General features: G+C 46.4%; 1 protein-coding gene across 2 annotated transcripts in view; it reads right to left on the bottom strand.

Annotated features, from left to right (window-relative positions):
* Positions 1-17,702, bottom strand: part of Kctd3 (potassium channel tetramerization domain containing 3) — a 42,644-nt gene extending 24,942 nt beyond the window's left edge. The window contains exons 1-9 of one of the 2 annotated variants that reach the window (XM_027418723.2): positions 17,359-17,700; positions 10,713-10,766; positions 10,305-10,350; positions 9,214-9,287; positions 6,382-6,440; positions 6,058-6,138; positions 5,191-5,337; positions 4,576-4,666; positions 1,142-1,332 (exon numbers count right to left, since the gene is read on the bottom strand). In XM_027418723.2, the coding sequence (XP_027274524.1) occupies positions 1,142-1,332; positions 4,576-4,666; positions 5,191-5,337; positions 6,058-6,138; positions 6,382-6,440; positions 9,214-9,287; positions 10,305-10,350; positions 10,713-10,766; positions 17,359-17,441 (826 nt within the window). In that variant the 5' untranslated portion in view covers positions 17,442-17,700. Of the gene's footprint in view, positions 1-1,141; positions 1,333-4,575; positions 4,667-5,190; positions 5,338-6,057; positions 6,139-6,381; positions 6,441-9,213; positions 9,288-10,304; positions 10,351-10,712; positions 10,767-17,358 lie in introns of both variants that reach the window. The other variant, XM_027418725.2, reaches the window with a different exon arrangement.
* Positions 17,703-17,983: the final 281 nt, after the last annotated feature.

Raw genomic sequence — 17,983 nt, 5'->3', positions numbered from 1 at the left:
AAATACAGAAACAGACTTAAGAATTACAAAAGAGGAGGCTGGAGAGATGACTCAGTGGTTAAGAGCACTGGATGTTCTTCCAGAAGTCCCGAGTTCAATTCCCAGCAACCACATTGTGGCTCACAACTGTCGGTAATGAGATCTGGTGCTCTCTTCTGGCCTGCAGAAAGACATGTACACAGAAACACTGTACACATAATAAATACCTAAATCTTTAAAAAAAATGATATTTAAAAAAATTACAAAAGACATTGCACAGGGCTATGGAGAGGGTCAAATGAGTAACAGTGCTTGCTGAATATACATGAGGGCCCAAGTTCAGATTCCCAGCACACACCTGAAAATTCAGAGAGAAAAATGTCCTAGCTGCCTGTAACCTAGGGTTAGCGATAGGATGTAAGCAGACAGTGGGATCACTGGGCTTGCTGCTCAGCCTAGGAAAAACCCAGCAAGCTCCAAGTCAGTGAATGACTGCCTCAAGGGAGTAAGGCAGAGAATGATAGGGCAGGACACCCTACGTATTCCTGAAAATCCACAGACATGTACACTGACGCACATAGGCAGAAGCCACATGTATGCACACATACACATGAAACAAAAGTTTAAAAAGACATCATGGAGATCTATGTCTCACAAGTTTCCTTTTTGGAAAACATCTCTTTTGTTAACATGTAATTTGAACTACCATTCAATGAGTTTAGTACTGCTGATTTTTTTTATATCAATAGTGTTTAAAACTGTGAATTTAATTTCTAGCAAGGTGAATGCCAATAGATAACAACCTATACGATGACACTTTCTGGTCTTGACTAACCTAAGAGAGCTCTGGTTCTGAGAAATCTTGCTATAGAAACAAGACAACATGAGCTACTTACCCACCCTCAGAGGGGGAGAGTGGAGGGAAACAGCCACCACTCAATGGAACTGAGAGCAAGGAGCAACTTTCTGTGCTGCATCCAGGCTTGAACAGAGCAAACTGAACCCCAGGGCTCCCTCCTGAGGCGTCAGTGTCTCCCTCTGACACACCATCCTCTCACTCAGTAGGCCTATGGCCACCGGGCCCCAGCAGGAAGTGTCACAGGCCGAGCTGGCTGTCTCACTTACATGGACAACCGCCCACCACCATGGAAAACTCTCCTACCGATTTCACTTCCACTTCCTCCGTCCTGGACGCTCCACAGGATGATGCTGCTCTCTGAGGCCACGGCCACCATTTTGTCTTTGTCTCCATGAGGACCTCCAACCACTTTTGCATTTAAAGCCACTCTTTCAATGGTCCAGTCCAGATATGGGCTTGTAAACACTTGCTGCCATCCCGAAGACTCTTTGATTCTGTTAAGACATAAATCAACATAGCAAAAAAAAAAACCAAGATCACACCTTCTACCTACCTATGTTTACTGAATGCAATTGATATATCATCTACTATCATAGAATATTACAGAATATTACTTTAACTGTGTAAAGCTGTGCTACATTTGTTTATGCTGCATTTGTTTAATGATGTAAAGATGTGTGTTAAATTATGGATCTGTTTCACCTTGCTTGGCTAAGACACCTGATTGGTCTAACAAAAACCTACATAGCCAATAGCTAGAGAGGACAAAGGATAGGCAGGGTTAGAAGTCAGAATAAAAGGAGGAGAAATCTAGGCTTAAGAGGAGATGAGAGAGAAGGAGAAGAGAATGAGAAAGACACCTAGGGCAAGAAGCCAAGCAGCCATCAGACAGAGAGTCAGCAAGAAAATAAGGAAAAGATAAAAAGCCCAGAGGCAAAAGGTAGAGAGATTAAACAGGTCCATTTAAAAGAGCTTAAGCTAGGTAGAACACTTACAACTAATCATTAGTCTGTGTTGTGATTTGGGAGCTAGCCCCAAAGAAAAAACCTGGTACAATCTAAAGACAGTATTATTCCTGATCTTACATTTACATACATAGGACACATGACCACAAAAAAGGACTAGAATATGTATTTCTCCAAAGAATTTTAAGTTTTATAAAATGCTTTTAAATTTTTTTTTTAATATAGTTGTATTTCTCACATTTCCCCACAAAGCTATTACTGTCATTCTGTACGGACAATGATGGCCAACAACAGTCAGAATTTTAGATGGAGTTTGCATTCCTTCCTGTTAGCAATCATATTAACGCTGTCACTAGTGTGGCATGGTGAGAACTGGTCTCTGTACTCTAGGTGGCATTACATCATAACTTGAGTTCCCTAGAACAGAAGCACAGTGAGGCTGAGAAGTCTTCTGAGATGGTTTATAGACTCCAGATGCAAACCTTCACCAGACCGCTGATTCCAGCAAGAACATCTTTCGGTTTCCCCAGTGAGTATAGGTGATAGCCCCCTTGGGGTCTCCTCCTTCTCCTCCTTCTCCTTCTCCTTCTCCTCCTTCTCCTTCTCCTCCTCCTCCTCCTCCTCCTCCTCCTCCCCCTCCTCCTCCTCCCCCCCTTCCCCTGTCTCTCTGAGATAAGGTCTTCTGTGTACTTGATGCTGGCCTGAAGTACAACTCACTCCTCCTGGCTCAGACTCTCAAGAGCTGATTGGAGACCGGGACCACCATGCCTGGTTCCCACTTTCAATAGATTCCTCTGTCCTATGTGGATTTAGGTCTTCCAGACAGGTATTCTATGTGACGGCACAGCAAGCCTCCAAGGTCACAGCCTGGTTATATCATCATGACGATGAAATCAGCGAAAGTATCATCCTGGTCCTGCCTAGCAGGTGGAGGACAAAGCTGCCCTTTCACTCTATGGCACTCGGTGAAATCTAACCTGGTGGCCATTGGCAGAGCATGTGCTGTTTAATTGGCACAGGCACGAGCCACCACTTTCATTTAAATATGTATGCTCAAGGAGTACAACCACAGCTCACTAAATTAAGCCTTAACCAAGAATTAATGTTTTCCTAACTTAAGCTTCAAAGCAATAAAGGGTAAAATTTAACAATTTTCCCCACATTTTAAGATCTGTAATTACCATTCTCAGCCACCAGATGGGAGTGATGTGTTAAGATAAACAAAATCACTTATCCACTGAACTTAAAAACTGACAACTATTGAAAGAATGAAATGTAGAGTTTTATACTCTCTCAGACTGGGCACAAAGCAGGGATTGTCCACACTGCAGGACTAATGCCACACTTGGGGGTGTGTGGGGGGGGTGAGATCTTTTGGCTCTGAGAGTGGCCTATGGGCAAGCACACAGTGGCCACCACACCATCCTCCAGAGGCCACCACACCATCCTCCATTGTAAATTATCCTATAAAAGACCATGATCTTAAAAGGTTCTATGAAATGCCTTTTGAAATCTATTTTATCATCAATCTGCTGTGTGATCTGAAGTTTACAAGGAAAGCCAACACGGTCACCCTCCATTATTAACACACTGTTGCATCACCAGCTACAGGGAGACTGTGCCAGCCTAAGCAAGAGACCACAAAAGCAGATGCAAGCAATGACGTGAACAGCACAGCATCTCTCTTCCTTCTCCCAACCGTCCTCCTGTGGGATTCTCTTCAACACTCTATATAGCATGGTGACAGGGCACAGCTGCCACACTACGTAACCATCACAACCAAGCAAGTTCCTAGAATCCCTGTCAATAATTAAACAACCAGTTTAGACTCAGATAATGGTAAATACAAAACAACTATAAAAAAATCCGTTCGCTAAATTAATCCCATGATATATGAGCTATCTACAAAATAACCACCCCATATTTCTATACTCTTTGGCAATTAAAAACCTGAAAAGCACTCAGGACAAAGTCACCTTACTCACCACTGCAACCAAAGCCACACCCAAGCAGGTGGCATGCAGCTCCCTCCAGAGGCAAACCTGCATGGCACACTTTCAGTATTCGCAATGGGACTGTAAACAAGTCCTAAAGGATTGTTCAAAACTTCAGCTATTTTTTTTTTCTAAACCAAAGTGACAAAAATTTCTAACTTCTTTGACTTTAAAAACAACAAAGTTAGATGCACTCAAAGTGAGGGAGTAAATTCTGGCCACCTCTCTGCCTCTGCTATCAGCAGCACTGCCTGTGGCCCACAGAGTCTAACTTCCCCAGTTAAAAACAAACAAGCTCACTTTGGACTCTGCACTCCTTTTCACCACTTACAGTCTAATCCAAGTACCTTAAACCTCCGCACGCTGGAGACACTGAGCTGTGTCACTCTCCACACACTGCTCTCTGCCTGGCTACTCCCAACTGTGTGGCAACTCTACAGCACAGAGCTCCCCCCGGCTCTGCTGCACAGTACGGCACTGACTCATCATGAAAAAGAAACTGCAGAGCTCACATTAGAATCCTGCCTGATGCTGTCAATGTAATAACTAAGTGAGCCAGAAAGAGCAACATATCTCCTCTGCACCACAGATTCCACTGTCTGGGAAACACAGCAGCCAATTAGGCTATCAGAATTAGGTACTAGAGTAGGTATCAAGTAAAAACTAAATTTTTACCAAGTGAAGCGGGAAAACCTGGTGGCTAGAACAAATATATTCAATGTAAACAGACAATATAATTACCTAAAATAAAACCAAATGACGGCTAAGGACGTGGTACCTGTAACACACAGCGAAATGTGCGTAGGCGGCTACAATCCAGTTGTGGTGGCCAGCGACTATCAGCACCTTTCTCGGATCCACGGGGAACCCTGCCAGTTTTAGAGAGAAGCATTTACATCTTAAGTGAGTCGGAAAGTTCTGGCTCTGAGGCCACTTCATGCCTCTGTCTGTCTGGGTGAAAGGGGGTCAGAGCAGAGCATGCTCATAGCTTACACTACACAGCATGCCTTCATCAGACAGAGGAGCCTAAAATGTGATCTCACTAGCTCGCTCTCACACAAAGCTTGTCAACTGTTCTACAGACAAAAGCAACAGAAAGAAATAAAAACAGAGGTCATATTACACTTCTAATAAAAGTGTTAAATGAGATTTTCCAAGATATAAATGATGAATCTGGACTTAAAAAGGAAATAAAGGGCTGGGGTGTAGCTCGGTACTATAGCACTCAGTACTGTAGCCATGGGTTCAACACACAGCACCGTAAGAGAGTGTGAGAGTATAAGAGAGTGTGTGTGGTCTGTGTGCAGCAAAAGAGCAACAGTCAAAACTCATGGCAGCCTGTCCCTAAGAACTAAGCACAAGCTTTCCTTCTCTGCTCTGCAACCCCACTTACCCAGCCTGACAGTCTCGTCTCCATTTCCAGAGAGCCCAGGTGGGGTCCCACTTCCCCGGGCTTCGTCTTCTGTAGCATTAGCATTGAGTCCATTCCTAGCATCCACAGAGGACCTAGCTGTGTTAGTTATTTTTCGGCTGGGAATACCTACAAAGCAGGACACAAATTTATCTGTTACCCTTCCAAAAATGAAAAATATCACATTGTAACAGAGGGACACAAACATCTAAACTTTGTTATATCTAAAATAGATCTTCAAACACATCAGTGTATGTCAAACAGTTTAAATATAACAAGTAAAAGATAAAGAAGACACAACCCAAGCAATTCCTGGCATTTTACTATTCACAGACCATGGATTAAGGCTTATCATAGTATGTGCCCGCCCTTTTACCCAGCTTCAGTGTACTGAGCAATCATCCATCCAGTCTGAGCTGCTCTTTAGGCTTATGGTAGTCACATGTCATCCTAGCCATGCCCAAATCCACTGCCTCAGAGCTTCATCTCCTCATGCTTTCAGAGGGGATCTTTTCAAAAACAACCCCTCTCTCAGAAGCACTAGGCTGCACAGGCAAAGTAACCGAGAGGACACTGACCTAACCCTGCAGGGCTCCTGGGCTCAAGTCCTCGGGCTAAAGGGTCTGTGGTGTACACGGCAGCTGTGGTGCAGCCATGGTGATCTATCTTCCTGGGCCCTTACAGAGAAGGCATCAGGCCCTGCTCTACATAATGTGAGGCCTTCACTCTCCTAAAAGGGCACAGTCCGATGGGGCTCAGATTTGCTGAAACTCAAATAACCAAGGCCTTTCTAATCTTTATGTTTGTTCTTGCTCAATGGCAAGTCTGGATAAATCTGAGTGGCAGTACCTGGTGGGGGTAGGTAGCCGTGGAACAGGACACTGCCACAGGACGACCTCTCCAGCTCCTCACACAGCAGCAGCCTTCGCACTGTAACAGTCAACGCAAGCTTGTCAGGGGACATGCAAACACAGACCTGCTCCACCATGTCTACTTTCTCTAGTTAAGGGCAGTGAGAGGAGAAAGGTGACATGCTTAGAGGGGACTCACAGCTGAGGTCACCCTTTTACTAGGAGACACTAAGCACTACGCTACTGTCAGGAGGACATGAGAAGGACACTGCCTTTGGGCAAGTGTGTCACACAGGGTCAGTCCTGGGAGATGAGTACATACCTAGAGGAGTGATCCCGTAGAACTCAGCCTCGTGTCTGAGAGCACTAATGCTCACTCCCCTGCAAAGAAACAAATGAAGGCTGTGAGCGCTCCACACAGACAACCTGCCCACCATGGAGACAGACAAAGGAGAAACTCAGCACCAGACACAAGGGATGGGGCCTCAAGCTCAAATCTTGTTTTTCTCATATTCTTTTTGTAACGCCATTAATCATCTCAAAGTCTAAAGGAACATCACATAGAACACAACATCTGTTGGGGCTAGAGAGATCAGAGGTTAAGGATGTTGCTGCTCTTCCAGAGGGCACAGATTCAGTTCCCTGCAGCCAGAGGGCAGCTCACATCCACCTGAAACTCCAGTTCTAGGGGCTCCAACTTTCTCTGTACACAGACACATGTGTGAACGAAACATCAGACATATCAAAAATAAATAAAACCTTAAAATGTAAGCATTTGTTACCTACCTTAAAACCTTACATATGTTGATGATTTGTGTGAATAAGAGGGCTAATACAATTATTGAGAACCAACAAGAAAAAAAAAAACCAGCAAAAACCATCGTCTTTCTAGACTTCTTAGCCACAATCCTTTCTGTTCCTACTCTAGCCTTTCCTGCTGTGCCACGAGCACCCTCCAAGTTTCACCACCTCCTCACTGAGCCAGAACAGCGCTCACTCACACCCCGTGTTAAAATGTGCTGGTAAAATAAAATGCAGTCTGGTGATAAAAGGCCAGCAAGGACCTTGTATCCAGATGAAGACAGTGTCGCCACAGGGTAGCAAAGTTAGGTGACAGGTAAATAAGAAGTGAAGAGACTGTGCTCATAGCCACAGCACTCATGACTCACTGGAAGGCTCCCCCCAGCGCTCTGCTCCTATGAGAAGAGAGAACCCTTAAGCAGACAGACTTGGGAGTTAACTGTTTTATGTGTTACCTGCCACTAGAAGGTAGGGGCTAGGAAGGGTTGGAGGAGAGCAACTGAAGTCCAAAGATGAGGACACAGGGGTAGAAGTTCAGATCCGTCCACATCACAGAAATACCAGGTGGGTGTGGCAGCCCACCTGTGACCCCAGAATGCAGAACAAAGAGGCTAAGAGGACCTGAGAGCAAGCCAGCTAGCAAAACAAAACCAAGTGACAGTAAGATCTGGGTTCAACTGAGAGACCCTGCCTTCAAATAAAGGGCAGAGAGAGTGATCCAAGATGGCAGACATCTACCTTAGTTTGGACACATGGACACACAGACACAGACATGGATGGACGGACACACACACAAATGCTGAATACTTCCATAAGATAAATAAACCAAAAGACAATGGCACAATGGCAAAAGCTCACGACGAGGAAGGGCTCAAGACAAACTCGGGGCTGGCCCCTCAAGGAGCTGTAGGCAGGCCCCTGGACAGCTGGGAACAAATGTGTAGCGAGTGGCACCAGCAATACAAAAATGCAAGAAACACGGTTAAAACAATGTTTTACAAATTTCTTCCTTTCTTTTTAAAAGAACCAGTCATAAAATTTAATTCTGCTGGGCGCAAACTTGACACTTTCTGATTACACACGGTATGTGCAAGAAAACAATCTCATTCGGGAAACTGACTGCCCGCCTCTCACTGACTCCAGGCCCAGACACAAAACCCAAACAAGCACACCCAATGCTCTTCTTCTGACTTAGTAAATGCCTGGTCTGCACGGATCTGTGTGTGTGTGTGTGTGTGTGTGTGTGTGTGTGTGTGTGTGCGCGCGTGCGTGCGTGCGTGCGTGCGTGCGCTGGGAATATGGCAGGGAACAAATCGGACCAAAATAAATGAATGCACATTTTCATCTGCAAAGAGCACACCTTCAGTGAAGCAGCAGCTAATGGTAACACCAAAAGTTATCCCTACAAAAAAATTCAGAGCCTTAGTGAAGGGTTGCTAAAAACACTAACTAAAGCTTCCTGGTAGGAATGTGGTAGGTAAGTCAAGATGGCGAATTCACAGACATGGTTTAAGTGATCGCTCATGACTCATAATCATCCATCATCTACTATATGTCGGTCACAAGGCTAGCCTTGGGCACATAGTGAAAAGTGGGTGCCCTTCTGGAGTTGAGGCCTGCTGGAGAAGATTGGTAAGAAGGTTAAATATTTACAGCAAGAGCTGAGACACTGACAGACAGGAAGTCTTAGGCAAACAGCACACCAGACACCAAGAACTGACACGACTGTGAGAGAAATTACGCACAGGCAGAAGATTGACAAGCAAGACCAAACCCAAAACTACCAGCCATTCGTCCAAAATAACCTCTGCATTTCCGCCAGAACAGCAGCCCGGTCAGACTCAGACTGCTGGCTGCAGGGCTGAATGAAACACATCATGCAAAGCAGGGGACTGCCCAGGGAGCTGCGACAACACCCTGGAGGACGGGGCCTGGAGGCCTGTACCCATCCAACTTGAGCTGAGGGTGCTTGTTGGTCACCAGGTGGATCAGAGGCGCTTAGAGGCTAGAAGGGTGGACTGAGGGGAGGGAGAGTAAGAAGCAGATAACAAATCACAGGTGGGGCCCAAGGGACACTGCACAGCTGGCACTGTAGTCTACAATTAGCCACACAGGCCCAAGTAACCAAGGAAGCACTAAAGGGTCCCAACACAAGATGTTACTTGAGGAGATGATGCAATTCCCAAGCCAGGACTGTTACACTCTGTACACTTGTATCTCAATAACTGTTAACACGGTGTGCCGAGGTAAACACAAACACACAACTAAAAAGCAGTCTTGGGCAGGCACATTACTTTGTGAACGGCTCAAACACTGGCTGCCAGCAAGGCCTCAAAAATGATCAGACTCTTACCTTAAGTCGAGTTCTTTTGTCCGAAGAAAATTTAAAATGGGGGCGAATGCTGCCGGGTCCCTATCAATAAATATCTGCAAGTGAAGAACTGTTTTATTATCAAGTCAAAATGTATGTCCCCCCCCTTCAACAGAGGCTGACTGAGATTTCCTTGGTTTTGATGTTTCTAAGACTCCAATGGTATAACTGTGGTCAGTCAGTGTGGTCATGTGAGTGTTTTCATTTCTAACTACTGACAATGCTTGGGGGAAGACCCCCGGGGAACCTCAGGCTGCTCTGGCAGCACCCACTGAGGCAGCCACCGTGACTTCTGTACAGACAGCAGTTGGGGCTACCATAGCTGTCACCTAGAGTGCAGGCCTTCCAAAGGCTTAGCTGACAACCTCACCATGTCTGCTTCAAGGGCTAGGTGGGTAAACTTCACCATGTCTGCTTCAAGGGCTAGGTGGGTAACAGATGGGGGGTCACAGCACACACAAGACAAAGATGCTTCCAATGGGAAAACCACAAACTGGGTTTTTTATTTAACTTTTAGCTAAAATAACTTCCTGCAGACACATCTGCTCTGGTGCTTTATTTTGCAAATCTCATCCAATAAACAACTTCACACTGCTCCTGTGGGTTGTCACTGTTGCTAACAGTAGTTGTCTGAACACCACTGCATCCAAGGCAATGTGGAAAGTGCTAAAACCAATCTCTTGGCTTAAATTTTACAGGACTTTGTTTCCACGCTGTATTGCCTCACAGGTTCATAAAGAATTGTAGGACTTTACCCACCTGCAAATTTGTACCACTCTAATACCAAAATATTTACCTATTTATACTTATTGACTATTAAATTAAGATTCAATTATTGGCTAAGGAACTATTCTGTCAATTGTCAATGCAAGCTACATCCTACAACCACTCTATCACTGTATACAACAGTTACTGCTTAGGGGTCTCTTTCCAATTCAGAAACACTCAATGTGACAATTTTTTTAAAATGCCACACCTACTCTGGGTTTCCTAGAATGTGAGCTTTCCTGTCACTCACACTAAGAATTACAAGCTTTTGTTGACTGAATTTAGAAACACAACATTATACTCACAGCGCCAGTTTCATCTCGAAGTGTTGAAATTCTTCCACTCAGCAAGCTAGGAGTCATAAAACAAGCTCCAATTAGTTACAAAATCTGAATATAAACAACTTCCTTACTGACAAAGCCAACACAAGCAAACTTCTGTCTCCAACTTTAAAAAAAAAAAACCTCAATTTTAACCAGGTGTTGGATGTATACCTGTAACACCAACAACTAAAACGCTGAAGCAGGAGGAACAGGAGTTCAAGACCAGACTGGATACAGAGCAGAACCCTTCTCAACAGTACAAAAACAATAAAATTTAATTTATAAATTAATTCAAATTATAAAAAAAATCTTAATCTAACTAATAAGGAAAATTTTCATATTTTGGCAACTAATCAAATGTATAAAAGCATAAAGAATTACATTAATTACCTGGAAAAAAAAGAATCTGGAATCCACATAAGAGTCTGTCTTGAGGTACTGAATCTGCAATTGAAATCACCTTGTGTTACCAACGAGAACACACCTTTAGACAAGACACAGTGATGCTACAGGCAGGTATGATTGCACAGGCATTGATTATCATGTTTACTACTTTCAGATTTTACCACTTTGCAATCTGAATTAAGATTCTCAAACAGCTCTGAGAAAAACCAAACGCAATGCCCCCTAAAGCTCCCATTGCTTTAGTCCCTCACAACCAATCTCAACTTCTCAGCTCAGCTGTGTGCAGATCTTCGGCACCGCTGCAGTCTCTTGACTTTGTGTGTTTGGTCTTATGTCTTCATCCCAGCTCAGTCACCTTCCTCCTCAAGGCCAATCCTCCAAGTCCCAGCCGTGTCGCTGACACTACTGGGTTACCAAATCCACAATGGCATTTCCAGAAATTCCGTCCCATACAACCTCTTTCTGAGCAACTAGTAACTTGTGTAAATTATGTATTCAATGCTCTCTATACAGCATCCTTGGCCTGTTTCCAATACATGAGCAAAGTGGGTACTGTCTGCTCCTTGTTCATCCCAGCCTGCCATTCAAAGTTTCTTTCACTTCCATTTGCATCTTCCAAGTGGCAAAGCAAACGTCAGTGGACCACAGGCCAAGCTGAGGACCGCAGAGGTCAATGCACACCTAAGCACTGAGACAGCACAGCCTTAACACATGTCCTTTCTCCATAGATGATTACTCCTTAAAAACTACAGCTTCCAAGCTTACTTTTAGGAGCATGTTTAATAATAATAATAATGTTTTTTAAAAGTGGATGGCAGCCTGGCACTGGCACAGATCCAATAGCTACTCTGAAACAGAGGTGTGATAATCAGGTGCACAGTTAAGTGTTTCGTAGAAACTGAGACACTGGTTCCTTTGTTCAACCTACAGGCTTTATATGGTAACAACAGAACATTTCCACATAAGTTATTGATAAACACATTACCAAAATGTCCACGTGGCCGTTGGCATAACCAGGCCTTATGTCACCTAATGACAGTGACAGTAGGAAAAAAAAAGTACAAGCTCCCTTCCACAGAATGTCTGATACAGCCCGGTTACCTCACAGACATCGCCTACTGTTATCACAGCAAGCTTCTTAATCATAGGGAAAAAATTAACTCTGCTTCCTCCATCCACAATTCACAATCTGTAGAGAAGACACATCCTCTCACTGACCTACTAGGGGAAAGAGGGAAATAATTATTTTTTAAAGATGTATTTATTTTTACTATCTTATGGTGCACCATGTGTGTGCCTGGTGCCCACAGGAGGCAGTAGAGGTCATCAGATTCTCCTGGGACTGGCATTACAGACAGTTGCTGCCACCATGTGGGTGCTGAGAATCAAACCTGGGTCCTCTGCAAGAGCAACAAGTGCCCTTAACCACTGAACCAACTCTGCAGCCCCAAATAATTCATTTCTTATAGATATATCTCTACATCTCTTTCATTAAAAGATCTTATAGAGACACAGAGATGCTAACTCTCAACTAATTTCACAAGTTATAAATAATCTAAGTGTTGTCAAGTAATTCCTATGCTCACTTCTCAGACTAAGAAAGGAGCTAAAACCAGGTTAGGTGGCACATGCCTATAATTCCACTACTCCAGAGGCTGAGGCAGAGGAATGGCATGAGCTCCATGCCAGCCTGGGATGCATAGTAAATTAAAGGCCAGTGAGACTTTGTCTCAAATAAATACATAAAGACATAAATAAACAGGAAGGAGTTCAATAAACATGTTGTCAAGAACACAGGGCAATGTTTCCTAAGGATGTGTCTTAGCAAACTCTTTAATAGAACACAGGTTACCACTAGTCACAGAAAACTTAGGTCAATTAAAAGAAAACCAGTCAGCAGGGCATTAGTGCTGCACACCTTTAATCCTAGCACTCGGGAGGCAGAGGCAGGAGGATCTCTGTGAGTTCAAGGCCAGCCTGGTCTACAGAGCGAGTATCAGGACAGGCTCCAAAGCTACACAGCGAAACCCTGTCTCGAAAAACAAAAACAAAAAAAGAAAGAAAGAGAGAAAGAAAGAAAAAAGAAAACCAGTCAATGGTGAACAGAGGCATCCACAGAAAGACTAGATTTCTGAAGCATTAGATAACTTCAAGGAATGACGGTGGAAGAGTTCAGATTGTCTAGAATCACTATGGGAACAAGCCTTTGGGCATGTCTGTGAAGGAGTTCCTAGATTAGAGTAAATGAAGTAGGAAGATCCACCCTAGGCCTAGCTTTTCTATTCCTGTGATAAAACATTGATCAAAATCAACCTAGGGAGAAATATTTGGCTTCCAGGTCTCAGTCCATCACTGAAGGAGGCCAAGGCAGGAACTAAAGCAGACCATGGAGCAACGCTGCTTGCTGGCTCCCCTTTCCTTAACTTTCTGATACAGCCCATGCCTGCCTGCCTGCCTAGGGTTGCTACCACCCACAGCATGCTGGGCCCTCCTCTATCAGTTAGCAATGAAGAGAATGTTCCTCGTGGCTTGCTCAGCTTGCTTTTTTGTATAACCCAGAACCACTTGCCCAAGAGAGGTACCACACACAGTGGGCTGGGCCTTCCCACATCCATCTTTAATCAAGACAAAGATTTGCCCATAGGCTAACCTTAAGGAGACAATTTCCTAGATGACCCTCACTTCTGTCATGTCACTAGCTGGTGTTCAGGAACTACAGGCAGGAAATCTGGAGGCAGCAACTGAAGCAGAGGCCATGGAGTGATGCTGCTTGGCTCTGGGCAGAAGTACTGAATACAAAGCAAAGGGCTGAAGAGCAACACACATCCCCTCTAGGTGAGTGCAGACAGAGTGACCAGCCCCTAAGCTTTGACACCATCGTGGTCTGCAGGCTCCAACACAGCCCAGAACTCTGACCTCTTCCAGTTGCTTTTGTTGGGTATTCTGTCACAGCAAGGAAACAAACACAGATAGTTTATAACTTCTGACATCCCATGTTCATCAGTTTCAGAAAACCATATTACAGTACACAGGCCTGCTGAAAATCATAATGCCCCACTAGGCATGGTGGCCCCACTGCTGTCATCCCAGCACTCAACAGGTGGAGACAGTCACGGGCAGAACAAGGGAAGCCTGCGCTATATTGTATCAGCGTCAAGCCCACCCCAGAAGACAATCTGCAACTTTGGGCAAAGAGAAAGGAAAACTTGTATATACGATTAACATAGTTCTCTGTTACATATACATGAGAGCCTTTGCTGTTTTGCATCTCATATCCGAAGTGTGCCAAGGATGGATAGATGGATAACAAACACATCAAAAGATCACTAGAGAAATGTGCATATCCGGTTATACTTCACTCTAGCAGCTTGCCACTAAACCAATCTGAAAATATGAAAGTAACCCAAGTCAAAGTATTTGTTATGAACCATACTATGATGTCACTACCCTCACCTTTCATGTTTAGTCCCTCAAGTTCCTCCATCAGTCCATGGTCTGGCACTAGCTTCTCTTTGCATTTCTGGAAACTGAGCACTACAAAGTAACTCGCCCAAGGGTGCCAACTTGGAGGGCCTGCTAGGTGCACAAGAAGCCAGTTTGTTCCCCCAAACTGTCCACAAGTAGAGTCAAGTGGCCCTCTCCTACCTAAACTGATACCTAAGTAAACAGATCTTGAGTGGAACTGGGATTCTTCACTAATGCTGTAAATAGTAAACACTACCTGTTTTTAAAGAAAGCCCACCAAGTACTAAGTCAAACAAAATCCTGCTCGTTCGTCTCAGTCCTTGAGCAGCATGCTTCTGTGTCTGGCTTCCATGTTCTCAATAGACACATTTTCGTCTTACTCTGTGACTTCCTTCAAGCCATGCAACAGGTCATCTCCCATCAGGCCTTCCTGACTTCACAGCCACTCACAGAAGGGCTTTTTTTCTCTTCCAGGGACTTTTGTGACTGTCTTAACTGTGCCAAACTGTTTTGTACAAGGTAAACATGACTTCTGGCCCTCCTCTGGCTCTCAAGAGCTAACAGGTGTGTAAGTCGATAAAGACCTTTGGAAAGTGGTGTTCCAACACTTGGCATTAAATGCTGTCGTTGTTTGTGACATAATCAACCCTAATAATCCCAAAGCTGAATGTTTACTTTTATGTTTCATTCCTACCTAACAACTTTTATCTGCTAAAATGTTCAAATCAGTAATAAATTTATTGTCATATTTTGTATTCTCTGCTAATTAGCACTTTGAAAAATTCCATAGGTAAAGTAAAATGTTCAAGACTCAGAGCTTGAGTATGCTTGTAGTCCTTGGAGCTCAGTCATTAAGACATCCACTTTCTTTTTTATTATTTTATTTTTGTTACTGATACAGGCGTCCTGGGGGTAGGGAGGGGCATGTCAAGGTCTGCATTCGGAGGTCAGAGAACAATTTTCTTTCTCTTTTCATCTTTTCAAGGATGAAACCAGGGTTCCCAGGTGTGCTTCCTTAAGTGACTAGCCAGTCATCATGCTGGCCACACCCATCTCCAATATACAATAAACAACATAGGGCTGAAGAGATGGCTCAGTGACGAAGAGCACTTGCTGCTCTTGTTTGGTTCCCAGAATTCAGTTCGCACCCACGTCAGGTGGCTCACAGCAAAACTCACTACACCTGAAACTCCAGCTCTAAGGGGTCCTCTGGCATCCACAGACACCTGCATCCACACGCACAATTAAGACAATTAACAATCTTTTCCACACTAACAATATAGCTTAGTTTTTGTCGTAACCCTCTGTTCTCTTGAGTGCCTGAAAGGAAGGATGTCAGCCATCCACACTGTCAAGATTTTAAATGAGCATAATCTTGCTTCTCTGTAGTAACACACCCTGCAGACCTCTTTGTATGAAGTATTTCACTTTTGCATACCAAGCTACTTGCAATACTTTGATGTAACTTTAGGTGGGCAGGGAAACCACATTTCTTACACTAGGAGATAGACATTTGCATATGACCTGGTATGTATACAATGCAGAAGAAGCCTTGCTCAGTAGGAAAAGGTGACAGCATATGAGGACAAATCCTAACTCAGAGTTCTCTAGCACCCAGAGGGCCACCTCACTTTTTTCACTGCTGTTAACTTGTAGTTTTTAAATAAGCAAAACGGTTCCATGTTTAAAGTCCTAGACAATGAAAAATAGTCTTCCCAGGACAGTAAAACAGCCTATATCCCAAGTATCTGGACTCCCTACATCCTTAGGCCTAAAACCCAAACTCCCCTCAACCAGTGCCGGCACGTAACCGCTTTTCTGAGAAGAAAATATGTAAGTCCTGACAAACCTACAAAAACAGATTTGATTGTTGTTTTTTTGTTTGTTTGCTTGCTTGCTTTTGATATTGTTTTATGGCCAACTAACTTACTGTAAGGCACAGAATGGGAGTGAAAGGCCTAAGAGAGGATCAAGAACACAGCTGGTTTCCTCTTTGCCAACACCGAAGGTGCTCACAAGCCAGTTTTAGACACACTCAAGTGGAACAGACCCTTCCTGTTCATGCATCAAGAGCAACTCTGGAAATAAACGGCGAAGTTGATCTATCTGGTCCCCTGCACTGACATTAGTATTACACAGTCTCTACCAAAGCAGGCTTTCAAGGGAACACCAGCTAAGCCCACAGCTAGGTGAACCTAGAGAAAGGGAGGCCCAGACCAGGCTTCACAGAGACTACCACCTGCTGGAATGCATGCTTACAGCTCCCTGTCAGCATGCTTGCTTAGCCGGCGGGAGGCCCTGAGTCACTAGCTCAGACAGGCCCAGCATGCCAACTGTGCTCCTCTAGCCTGACACCCTAAGAACCCGGAGGAATAAAGACAGTTCTAACAATTTGTGCACTCGATCTGAGAACAGACTATGAGGAATGCTCGGGGCGCCTAGGGCCATACAAACGTGTCCCCGCCTGCATCGGGCACCCCACCTGGCCGTGCAGACACCGCCCGGGCTGCAGCGGGCACCCCACCTGGTTGTGCAGACATCGCCCCGCTGCAGCAGGTACCCCACCTCGGCTGGCAGACACCGCCCGAGATGCAGCGGGGACCCCTCCTGGCGGTGCAGACACCGCCCTAGCTGCAGCGGGAACCCCACCTGGGCTGCAGACACCGCCCTCGCTGCAGCGGGGACCCCACCTGGCGGTGCAGACGCCGCCCGGGCTGCAGCGGGAACCCCACTTGGGCTGCAGACGCCGCCCCGCTGTAGCGGGGACCCCACCTGGCCGTGCAGACGCCGCCCCGCTGCAGCGGGGACCCCACCTGGCCGTGCAGACACCGCCCGGGCTGCAGCGGGGACCCCACCTGGGCTGCTGACACCGCCCGGGCTGCAGCGGGGACCCCACCTGGCGGTGCAGACTGCAGCGCCCGGGCTGCTGCAGCGGGAACCCCACTTGGGCTGCAGACGCCGCCCCGCTGTAGCGGGGACCCCACCTGGCCGTGCAGACGCCGCCCCGCTGCAGCGGGGACCCCACCTGGCCGTGCAGACACCGCCCGGGCTGCAGCGGGGACCCCACCTGGGCTGCAGACACCGCCCGGGCTGCAGCGGGGACCCCACCTGAGCTGCAGATGCTCAAGTGTCCCGCCCACCTGTCCCCGCGCGGCTGCGGGCTCACCTGGTCCCCCCCACGTTCAGCTGCACGATCTCCCCGCTGCTGGCCGCCGCCGCGGCGAAGCCGCCGCAGTGCCCGCCCGCCATGTCTGCGGCCGGGGCCGGGGTCGGAGCCGGGGCCGGGGCGGGGCCGGGCCGGGGCCGGGGCCGGGGCCGGGCCGGAGCCAGGAGCACACACGGAGCACGAGCCTCCCGCGGCGTCCCGGCTCGCACCCGCCTCCCTCCTGCGTGCCCCCAGGCCTCCGCCTCTCGCGGCTGCAGGCCGCCGGCCTGGCCGGGCCTCTCCTCAGGGCCCGCTCGCCTCCATGGCGGCCGCCACAGCCGTCGGGACGACGGGTCGCCGCGTGGGACAAAACGGCGCAGCGTTGGCGCTTCACTTCATCGGAGTAGACTGGGCGGGGCCTGCAAGAGGGCGGGGCTTCAGGCGGCAGGCCGGTCTGGGGCTGAGGGACTAGCTCAGATTTCGCTTTTTTCCCTGTTCTCCGTCACACACATGTTCGGGCTGACGGCTAATGCACGTGTGCACATTCAATGAAGAGTTAAGAATCTGAACACCTTACAGTGCATTACCTGCAAACGCCATAACTTCCCTGCTGCCAGAGCCCAGGACAGCACAGAGCAAAACCACT

This window comes from Cricetulus griseus, chromosome 5 (genome assembly GCF_003668045.3).
Source record: "Cricetulus griseus strain 17A/GY chromosome 5, alternate assembly CriGri-PICRH-1.0, whole genome shotgun sequence".
NCBI lineage: Eukaryota > Metazoa > Chordata > Mammalia > Rodentia > Cricetidae > Cricetulus > Cricetulus griseus.
The sequence above is the reverse complement of the archived record's forward strand: the minus strand, read 5'-3'. Positions and strand labels throughout refer to the sequence as shown.